This window comes from Pomacea canaliculata, linkage group LG10, assembly GCF_003073045.1.
Source record: "Pomacea canaliculata isolate SZHN2017 linkage group LG10, ASM307304v1, whole genome shotgun sequence".
NCBI lineage: Eukaryota > Metazoa > Mollusca > Gastropoda > Architaenioglossa > Ampullariidae > Pomacea > Pomacea canaliculata.
In genome coordinates this window covers 3,591,214-3,602,073 of record NC_037599.1, presented here as the reverse complement: position 1 = coordinate 3,602,073, position 10,860 = coordinate 3,591,214, and the positions used below count along the sequence as shown (strand labels likewise).

Sequence of the window (10,860 nt, the reverse complement as noted above, 5' to 3'; positions counted from 1 at the left end):
ACTCGTTGAGTTCTCGCGACTTGGAATTTCAAATTATCTTACTCGGAATCTCACACAGGAGCGCGCACGCCTTGGCTGTCAAAAAGAGGGGAGAGTATTGTTGGGCACCCATGCCATGGCTTTTGTTTCTTCTTTGTCTGGAGATAAGCTTGTACACACGATCACTTGTAGGAAGGCCTCCGTGGCTACTCGCTAGACGATTGTCTGGCACAGAAATAATCCTTTTTTTATATATTACACGCACGGTGTCGGTGGACAAAAAATAGTATTATCACATCGCGATTGTTCACTTCAGTTGTAGTTTCCTTTCAGCAGAACAACACACAGCCAATGCGTACTAAAGGTTTGCTGTCAGGTAACTTGCCGACAGGACAGTTGTCGTGTTCCGAAGGCCCCCACCTTCACACTGGTCGATTATTTGACAGCTTGCTCGACGTTTAGGGTTTCTGTCCACTTGCCACTTAAGATAACAGGTGTGTCACTCAGGTGGTGGGCTGTGTGGGCCTTGACAGACCTGGGTTCCAGCGTCATGTTGACACACCAAGCAGGTGGGTGAGCGTGCAGGTCGCAGACTGAAGTCGCCGACAGCAGTAAACGCTGCGACGACAAGCTGCCAGCAATGGGAGCGCCCCGTTCGTGCATGAAGAAGTTTAATCGAGTGCAAACCATTTCGGTCCGTGCGACTGCTTGTAACTCTTAAACAAGGCAAAGCTAATCCTCCCTCCCCTACAGAGTTACTCAGAAACAGGCGGAACAGATCAGCCGGGGAAAGTGTGCGCGAACTAGGGAGCTTTTGAATCAAAGACAGACAGACAAACAAACACAAAAAACACTGCTGTGATGAGAGCAAAACTCTTGTCCTGCTTGCTGTACAGCTGTATTATTATTATTATTATTATTATTATTATTATTATTATTATTATTATTATTATTATTATTATTATTATTATTATTATTATTGTTGTTGTTGTTGTTGTTGTTGTTGTTGTTGTTTTCCTTTTAGAAAACGTTAATTGTTCAAGTGTGTTAGACAACGCGGCTGCTTCACAAGCAACTCCCTCTCCCTTAACCCTGTTTTAAAAAAAGTTACTTTACCTACCTACTTATCTAGGTACATATATATTCTAATCCATGCTGTTCCATATATTTATGTTCTGGGCGTTAGTGAATGTCGTCCAGCGACATTTCACTTGCTCGAGGGTAGATCACACCTTTTTTTAAAAAGAAATCGTTGGTGGTACAAGAGTATGTTAAGAGGCCTTAGGTTTGTTCTGTTTAGCTTCAGTGGGCCCAACTACAGACACTTCAGATTAGTCTTACTCATGTCTACGTCAGACGTAAACCGTAGAATGCTCAAGGGAAGGTGGGTGGTTGGGTGGACTGTTGGTTGAAAAATGACCAAATTCTGAGCCTCAGAACAAAATACCTAATGAGACTCACGCACTCACGAACAGGCAAAGCGACAGACCAATCTGTGTTAGACTGACGATCGTCAAGACATGTCTGCTGTCTCTCTTCGTTCCTCCCCGCCCCCACCACCTACCCCTAGCTCTCCCCCTACTCTCCCCACGTACAGGTGTGTCGTTAAACAGCAGGTCGTCCCCTATCAGGCACAGGCGCCATGACAGCGTTTATAAAGCGAGATCAACTTTCCCTCGCATCGATCCGCTATTGGCTTTCAGTTCACAGCGCCTCACAGAGGTCAGCATGTCGCCGGTAGCTTGGTTCCTCCATAGTTCCATCCGCAGAGTTTTGTAAGCGGCGTGTAATGTCTGCTAACTGAGCAAAGCTAAACGACATGGAAAGGTTATATTAGGGGCAGATATTTTGCCTGGATTCTAGTTATCATCAGTATAAAAACTGGGTCCAGGCGATCGACAGGCGAGAGGAGAGAAAATCGCTAATCTTCACTTCTCTCTTTCTCTCTCGCAGAGTACAAATATAAACAATGCACATTTTGTCTTAGTTCACTTTGGTTTCTTCTTTGGCATTTTCATTGCCTCGACAGTACCACAGCTAGATACCACACACATATTTGATATTTATCCGTGCTACATTTTTTTCGTTTTTGTACAGTCCATTGAGCCAACTCTAAGGTGGGGAACGCTGTATGACTTTCTCATAAAGGCAAAGAGGATATTCACCTAATCGAAAAGAATCAATAATTGAACTGAGCGTTTATTTACCGAGCCTCATCCATTATAACTGCATGGCACTCGGATCAGTCTTTTTGTTCTCTAGGGTTTATCAGACCACATTAAATGTGTTTAAATGGCATATTCGTTTTTATATGGCTAGTTCAGAGATTGGGAGTCGATAAATTGATATTTCAGTGTTATCAGTGACAGTGATTAGAGCGTAACATCGATCTCAGTCTATAATACTGTGGACTGTCTCATCCCTAACGGAGCCTCCCCCTAGCGACCCGAACAATGAATGCTCCCTCTTCGATTTAGAGTGCAAAGGTCACTAGTCAAGCACGAAGCCTTCTTACACCCACGACGAAACAAGTGTATGATCCAAGATTTCCATCCCTGCACAGTATTTTTACTAAAATTTATGGCACACGCTGCTTTGTCCTCCCCAACTGTGTTTAGGTAGATGCTGCGCATTATAATTGCCGGCTACCTGGGAAACACCAAACAGAAAAACCCGCTCACCTGCAAGCTGTTTGCCCGATATGTAGTGTGTGGATCAAATATAGTCAGTGTGCTTAGTGAAGCGAGTTGCAAGTGAATGATAAATTTTAACAGAAATGAGTTAAATTTAAAAGCAACACTATGTGAACATAACAGGTGTGAACAGATGTTCCCAAATGAAACATAAGAGCTGCTTGTTATGAAACTTTACCTCTCCCTTGTTTGTACAGATAGATGGAGATGGACATGGCCTACTACATTGGTGTAGATGTAGGAACTGCTAGTGTAAGAGCAGCTTTGGTGTGTGAGAAAGGCAGCATACTTGAGACATCTGAGGAACCTATTATTGTCTGGAACCAGCAGCCATCATTTTATGAGCAGTCATCAGAGAATATTTGGAAAGCAGTTATTACAGTTGTCAATGTAAGGAACAAATTTTTAAATAGAAAACAAGTTAGAATGAATTCCAAATGATCACATATATGCTGTACATTACAAAAGCTCATCTAAAATAACATGTTTGTTAGTATTGTTATTAAAATGTTGAGGACTCAGCTCAGCTTAAACTGGTGGTAGGAACTTTTGCTTGCAGGATGTCATGTCACAAAGTAAAATATCGCCAGACCAGGTGAAAGGACTAGGATTTGATGCCACCTGTTCTTTGGTCGCCTTAGATTCAGATTTTAAGCCAATTTCATGCAGTTTATCAGGTATGCATCATCTGCCAATTGTACTAGAGGATTTATTTTGCAATGCATTGTTTAAAACTAAGTGAATATGTCTATAAACTTAATCTTGAAGTCATTGAGAAGATTGAAGTGTGCAGGTTATCTTGGCTGGAAAAAGGAGTTAAATTTTGGTAAATGAGAGTCCCAAGGCTTGTAGTGGCCTACGAGCATAGAACTCTCACTAATTTCATTTATATTGTTTACTAAGAAATAGGCTGCATGAAAAAAAAAATTGGTTTTAAAAATGCATAAGATATTTAATCCTACCCTTGTTTGGAGTAGCATATTATCATTCCACTATTTAGTATATTGTTTAAAATGTTGAATTGTAAGTGACCAGTAAAGTGATGAGATTTAAAAAGTATAGTTATACAGCTGTCAAAAAATGAAAGTTTATTATTTGTTTACCATAAAGGTAAAGCAGACTGTAACATAATCATGTGGATGGACCACCGTGCAGAGGACCAAGCTCAAAGAATAAATGCTACAAAGCATTCTGTACTGAGATATGTTGGCGGTACCATGTCACTTGAAATGCAGCCACCAAAACTGCTATGGCTGAAAGAGGCAAGGAAAAGGAGTCACAAGAAAGACTAAACAAAAATATTTTATGCTAACATAGTCTGTAAATACATGATGTGGGGATAATAGATTGATGAGGTGAAGGGCAGGCAGCAAACGCAGAGAGAGAAATGAGGTGTGTGTGTGTGTAAGAGAAAGATTTCTGACTGACAAACACGCACGTGTACAGAGAAAGAGACATCTAGACAGAGTGGAGCAATACAAAACTGTAAAGGATATCATACTTTCACTTGTATGTGCATATGTATTTCTTAGGTCAATTGCAACTTTAGTCATCTTACTGGTTGTCCACTTTGTACTTTGTAGCCAGAATAGTTTTCTTAGATATCTCCCTCCCCATCTTATTTTCTTTCTGAAAACATTAGAAGAAAGAGAAATGATGTTTTGGACTACAAAGACAAATATAACAAAGAAAATATGCCTGCACGTAATTTGTGAGCATGTCTCTGCATGGAGGCACATGTATGTGTGAGAGATTTGCATCCTCTAATAGACTTATATTCAGTAATATGCACCACCAGAGGTTACCTGCTCAGTGGAACAAGATGGCCAACCTGTTTGACCTGCCTGATTACCTGACTTGGCGAGCTACAGACAGCCAAACAAGGTAAACAGATGATCAATATTTGTGGTGGCCATGTGAGTTTTGTATGTAAGATTAATATAAGAAATAATTTATGATGATTTCATACTATTTCCATGATTGCTTCTCTGTCCCACCAGGTCTCTGTGTTCACTTGTGTGTAAGTGGGGCTATGAAGCACAAACAGCTGACAAACATGGGTGGAATGATGAATTTCTTGCAGCAGCTGGTCTTGAAGAGCTGTCGTTGAATGGACACTGCAGAATTGGTAAATAGGAAATAGCGTGTTTTTGTTTGATTTGATGATGAAAGTAGTGAAGATGATATCAGTGACATTGAATATCCTCATGCAAGCTCTTGCACACCCTACATTGATAGTGATTTGTATGACAATTCCCACATTCTAGCTGCTCCATTGCAAAGTTGCACAGCACAGAAGGCACCAGCTTAAATATTAATTATGTCACTAATTTACTAAAAGGGTTCAAATTGCAGTGGGAAAATTTGTTGAAAATTCATGTGCTTATACCAAAGAATGATATAAATAGAAAAATACCACAGAAATTTAAATTTGAATACTACAGGAATTTTTTTTCTTTGAAAGTATAATTGTAATTGTACAGGATTGCTAAAAAAAAAAGGGAGATGTGTAATCTTTGTTTTTGTATATCATAATTTTTTTTTCTTTCTGCCTATGGTAAGTTAAACTGTTCAGGTGCATTAGGATGAACAACATATCCATCTGTGCAACATTTCACTTATTGGAACATATGTGACCTATTGTGTTGATCAGAAAATAGTCATCTGTTTAAAATTCTGCAGTAACTGTTTACAGGACAGCAGGCCCTGTATCCAGGGGAGTGCTGTGGGTCAGGTCTGACTGCTCTGGCAGCCAAAGAACTTGGCTTAGTGCAAGGAACACCTGTAGGTGCATCTCTTATAGATGCTCATGCAGGTGGAATGGGCAAGTAGATTTTTAAAATTTTATTTTTGTTAACATGCAAATAGTTTAGAACCACAGATGAGACAATGTAGAAATGTTACCTGAAGTCAGAAGTATGAGATTTAGTTGATACTGTCCTTAATAAAGACCATAATAGAGATCTTAAAAGAGAAAACTATGAAAACAGTATGCTTCAAACACTGGTTGAGATTGTGATTAACACTGGTTGAGACTGACAGAAGTCATGACTAGAATCTAAAACATTTGAACTGATTCAGAATTTGTACAAATGCATGAGTGTGTACATGTGTGTAAGTCTGCTCATGTATTATGCTTGTAAAAACATTCAATTGCTGTGCAAGGTGAATACACAATGCAGACACCTATGTCTTTAAGATCCTTGCTGTCATTACATCTTTACTAAGCAGTGGGAAGTTGAAATGTGAGCTGTCTTTTAGGAGAGACAGGAATGTGACTTTTCTAAATCTCTGATACTGAGCAAAATATTATTTTGTTTTATTGCTACTTAAAATAAATAATATTATAGTAAGTATATTTTTATAATTGTTAGTGCTTCTGCCTTACTATGCTAAAAAAGACCAGCACATATTGAGGTTTTTCTTGTTTATCCACCTTTATTTTAGCCAGAGATCTTTCCTTCCCTTTTACTGTGTGTCTTGCTTGTTTTCAGCATGCTTAGCATGTGTTCCTGCTAGTCTGCCATTTCAGATGCCTCCTTTGACATCAAGGTTGGTGCTTGTATGTGGAACCTCAACTTGTCATATGATGGTATGATTTGTCTGATCTTTTAAGCTTGCTTCTCTGTGTTTATAAACTGAATTCTTGATATTTTTGTGTACCTTTCGTAACATTTTTAAAGGTAAAGATTAAAATTGCTTTGACTTTCACTAACAGTGAAAATGAGCCAGTCCAGCAAAAGTTAAATTTCTATGTAGCACACAATGTAAGCTATTTCCTACACACAGAACTTCAGAAACTAGTGTTTAATTACAGCCACATTGTACAAATGGTTAAATTTTGGACTGTAGGATTGGTAATGAACTAAAGTTGTGCTCATCATTGTGTAGTAATTAGCTTACATTATCACAGAGCTTTCTGCCATCCAGGTGAGTAACAGCCCTATCTTTGTTCCGGGTGTGTGGGGACCTTACTTCTCGGCAATGATGCCAAAATTGTGGGCATCAGAAGGAGGTCAGAGTGCTACAGGCAAACTGGTTTGTAAATTTCATGCCCACAAAATGCAGAGCGATTTGTAGGCAACTAATCACTACTGTAACTTGTTCCAAAAATCTAGATGCTTCTTTTTGTTTGTTACACAAACCATTTTTGGTACTTTAATGTCGTTAACATTTTCAGAATGTTTCTTCCAGCTGAATTAATACAGTATTTTTTTTTTTAAAAAAAACCCTCCAATTTATCAATTGTTTGGTTTTCTTACTCCAGAAAGTCTTGTAACAAAGTGTAGAGAGCAGAGACTTGCCAACATGCTTGAAAAGTATAAATTAAGTTGCTTGTATTTTTAATAGTTATTGTGGAATTATACTGACATACATTATTGCAGAATTTCACTTTCGCTTGCCTTTGACATTCAAGCATATGGCATGGTTTGCTGTTTACTGTGTGCAAGGAGGTGTGTGTTAGATGGATGTGTGTATTGATTTCCACATCCAAAAAGTAAATGGGAGTTTTATGGTATTTCTGTCCTGTGAAGTATCAAAAGCCTAATTCAGTTTGATGATGTTTCAGATAGATTTTATGGTTGAGAACCATCCGGCATATTTAGCAGCAAAATCTGCCGCAGAAGAAAGGTACGCTGCATTTTTTTTTTCTCAGCACACAGCTTTTGGAAACAATTTCAGGAACAAATAGATGTCTTTAAAAAATCATCTTCATGTGAACTAATTTTGTTCTCCTTGTGTAACACCTCTAAAGTCTGTAACAAACAAGTATAGAGTTATTAAAAAATTCCACTTCATTGAAAAAGTTTTAAAGCCATATCACAGTTGTCTTATACCTTGGAAGGTATTTCTTAGCAAGATTATCTCTGTGGTAGGAATATCCACCTGTATGAATACCTAAACACCATGCTGGAGCATCAGGCTCATTTGAAGGGAGTCACAGTTGCACATCTTACTGCTGACTTACACGTCTATCCAGATTTCCATGGAAACCGCTCACCTCTTGCAGATCCCAGCATGAAGGGAATGGTGAAGGATGTTCTTGTTCTATGTCTGCTACTGCTTCATGCATTTGAATTTAAATTTGAATCGCCATGTCTGTAAGCGTCAAATTAACAACAGTATAATTTGATCACGTAAAGTCACAGTTTGTCTCCTTCTGAGTCATCCTGCGAGAATTTGATAGCCGTAATTTTGTTCTAGCATCGAGTTCAGTTCCACGAATGTGACCAAACTGTTGTTTTTCCCATTCAATATTTTCTAGGTAAAGATAAAAAGCCCACTAGTCCAGGACTGTAGGGGTAGTGGATGTAACTGTGTATCTAGGCCATTCTACTGCCTTTACCTGATAAACCCAGCAGCCATTTTTAATAAGCAGCTGCTGGGTGACCAGGGAAAGTTGTCCCACCACAAGCCAAAGTAGGCCTGAAGCTAGGAACTATGCTCTACAGATGAGCTACCCGCCAGCCTATGGGGTATCCCCAAAATTTCTTTACAGAAGCTGGTCAGTGCTGTTTATCTAGTTGTCTCCAGCATTGTTTAATATGCTTTTTCTTTCTCTTGTACTTTCAGATTTGTGGCTTGACATTATCAGTGGATGTAGATAATCTGGCTATTGTCTACCTGTCAACAATCCAGGCTCTAACGGTGATCAGATTGAAATCGGGTATATTTAAGACAATGTAACCAGCAACTTATTTCACAGGATTTCATTAGACTGCATGTTTGTGACTGGGTTCCTGTAAGACAGTCTAGCTGTGACTGACAAGTTTTCATGAGAAAGAAACTGTCATACTGGGTGACAGTAACACCAGATCATATAAATGACGTTTTCATGAGATGATAACCAACAGAATGTGTCTTAGGTATGATGTGGCCATGAAACTGTAAAATATCTGGCCTGCAGCATTCCCTCACATTATTTTTTACATATAAGAGTGTATTTTGTGGCATCTACAAGTTTGTAATAGTTGATTTTCAAGAAAGTGGTGGCCATCACTAAGCCAAATTCCTCGTGCAATATCTCTTGGCAAATAAATTTCTCTATCTTATGTCTTTGATAATCTTACTTCTATTTGCCAAGGTTTCTTTTTCTTTTTATTATTACTGCTTTCCATTCCCATCTAGGTTTTTTTTTTGCAGGTCAATCAGCTTAAATTGCTGTTTTGTTTGCTGCACCATTCAACAAAGCACTAATAACCCTAAATTTACTCTGATTACAGTACGGAACAAAGCACATAATCAGCGAGATGAGAAATAGCGGGCACAACATTCAGTTGTTGTATTTATGTGGTGGGCTACGGAAAAACAGGCTGTTTGTTCAGACACATGCCGATGTACTTGGTGAGGACAGAGCTCATGAGGCATATTAGAATTCTTTCCTTGTTTGAGAAGTACACAAAACACGCTTGATTAATCTTTTCATACAAATCCCATCTTAAATTTTTTTTAAGGATTAGAAGCTGTAGCTCTGCTTATGGTGCTAAGCACAATTCTTCAGATTTTTACTTCTTTGCAATTTGACTTTTGTTTACAATTTACTTGACTCACACTGGTTATAAATAGATAAAACTACCAGAACTGCACCATTTTGTTTTCTGAGCTGGAATGATATTCTTTATTAGTTCTTGACCATGAAATTACCAATGTTTCAATGTATTTTGACATCTTTAGAACTTAAGGTTGGTTTTTTTTACGTATATGACATCTTTTTCAAAGAAAATAGCTTCCTGTTTTATATTAGGTCTCCCAGTTATCTTGCCAGACACAAAGGAATCTGTACTTCTTGGTGCAGCCATACTTGGAGCTTGTGCTTCAGGCAATTTTAAAAGCATTCAGGTAACAAGTCTATCAAACCTAAGGGCCACACTAACTTGATATGTCTCTAGAAGCTTTAATAACTGGAGCATGTCATGAAACCTAATCTGAATCTTGCTAGCATAAAGTGTTGTGGCTTACATACATTTGAAAAGAATGTTATGGTTTTGTTTCAGCGCAAATTGATTTGTGCTTCTAAGCTCCATAAGCTGCCTTTTCTTTTATATTTACCAGACTCTGTAAATGACAGTCTGTGGTAAGCAAGTAAAACTGTGCCTTATGCATGGTAGTTGTATAGCTCTTCTAGCAAAAGAATAGTTATACTAGGTTCTCGTGTTGAAATAACATAAAACAATCTATGGTCTGATGAATGAAAATGGTCATTTTTTTCTTTTTCGTTTCTTAGGATGCCATGCTGACCATGGGGGGAGGAGGTACAGTGATTCTGCCAAGGGAAGATGAGAAAAGGTGTTTTTAAATGACTAGGTTTAATTCTTTATAAAATGCTAATTTCCAAGCTTCTGAGCAAGTAGCTCAATTCTGTTCATGGGGGAAAAAAGCATTTAAACATCAGAATACCTGTTTGGCTCTCATAAAGAGGCCAAAGCCTTAGTAGTTCCTTTAACATCTGCTAATGTTATGTTTTTGTGATACAGGTATCATGAAAACAAATACAAAGTTCACATTCGGATGCTTGCTGACCAGAAAGCTTACAGAGACATCATGAAAGACTGAAAATCAAAGCACTTCCATAAAGATATCAAAATTTTCCTAAGGAACCATATACATGAGTTCTTTAGAAAACTTTGGCATCATTGAAGAGAAAAAAATATAAGAAAACTGGAAAACAAAATGCATGGCTCAGGTGCAAAAAAAAAAGTGTAAAGAAAATTGATGTGGCTGGCCATCATAAGAACCTGCAAATGGCAGCAAAGGATCTTGTGATAAATGAGTTGTGCATCCACATCTCTGAACAGTTTCTGTCATATGATATGGTTTTTAGCTTTTGATACACCTTGTATGCACAACTACTGCATTGTGTTGCACAGTCATACATGCAGGATGGAGGGAAATAATGAACTGACACATAATGAAAATTCCATTTTATTTACAACTTTGAACACAGCTCATGCATTGTTGGATGAGGTGTTGATCAAGTTCATGCTGGTGGAAAAAAAAGCTGGAGAGTAATGCCACAGTGGTTTTGTATGACTGTCACCACACCAGGCTGTTCCTAGTTATAAAATAAAATTGCTAATGAGCTGAATTCACGTGATATAGTTTTACTATTTTTAATTTTATTTGTTTTATCCAAAATGTTGATGTGCTATGGAGGTGTTGGTAGCAGATACTTCAGCAGCAAGACTTG

General features: G+C 38.2%; 1 protein-coding gene across 9 annotated transcripts; it reads left to right on the top strand.

Annotated features, from left to right (window-relative positions):
- The first annotated feature begins 1,571 nt into the window (after nucleotides 1–1,571).
- Nucleotides 1,572–10,758, top strand: LOC112573462 (FGGY carbohydrate kinase domain-containing protein-like). 9 transcript variants are annotated; one of them, XM_025253856.1, is made up of 16 exons: nucleotides 1,572–1,701; nucleotides 2,870–3,062; nucleotides 3,232–3,349; nucleotides 3,783–3,934; nucleotides 4,471–4,556; nucleotides 4,673–4,800; nucleotides 5,368–5,496; nucleotides 6,167–6,264; nucleotides 6,603–6,710; nucleotides 7,243–7,304; nucleotides 7,550–7,703; nucleotides 8,247–8,321; nucleotides 8,897–9,017; nucleotides 9,418–9,512; nucleotides 9,898–9,959; nucleotides 10,148–10,758. In XM_025253856.1, exons 2-16 carry the CDS (start codon nucleotides 2,874–2,876, stop codon nucleotides 10,224–10,226), a joined length of 1,656 nt encoding a protein of 551 aa, XP_025109641.1. In that variant the 5' UTR covers nucleotides 1,572–1,701; nucleotides 2,870–2,873; the 3' UTR covers nucleotides 10,227–10,758. The 9 variants fall into 9 exon arrangements, 8 of the variants coding, with proteins under 8 accessions (XP_025109641.1, XP_025109637.1, XP_025109639.1 ...); XM_025253852.1 differs by lacking the exon at nucleotides 1,572–1,701 and adding an exon at nucleotides 2,421–2,512; XM_025253854.1 differs by lacking the exon at nucleotides 1,572–1,701 and adding an exon at nucleotides 2,434–2,512 and having other exon boundaries at nucleotides 2,874–3,062.
- Nucleotides 10,759–10,860: the final 102 nt, after the last annotated feature.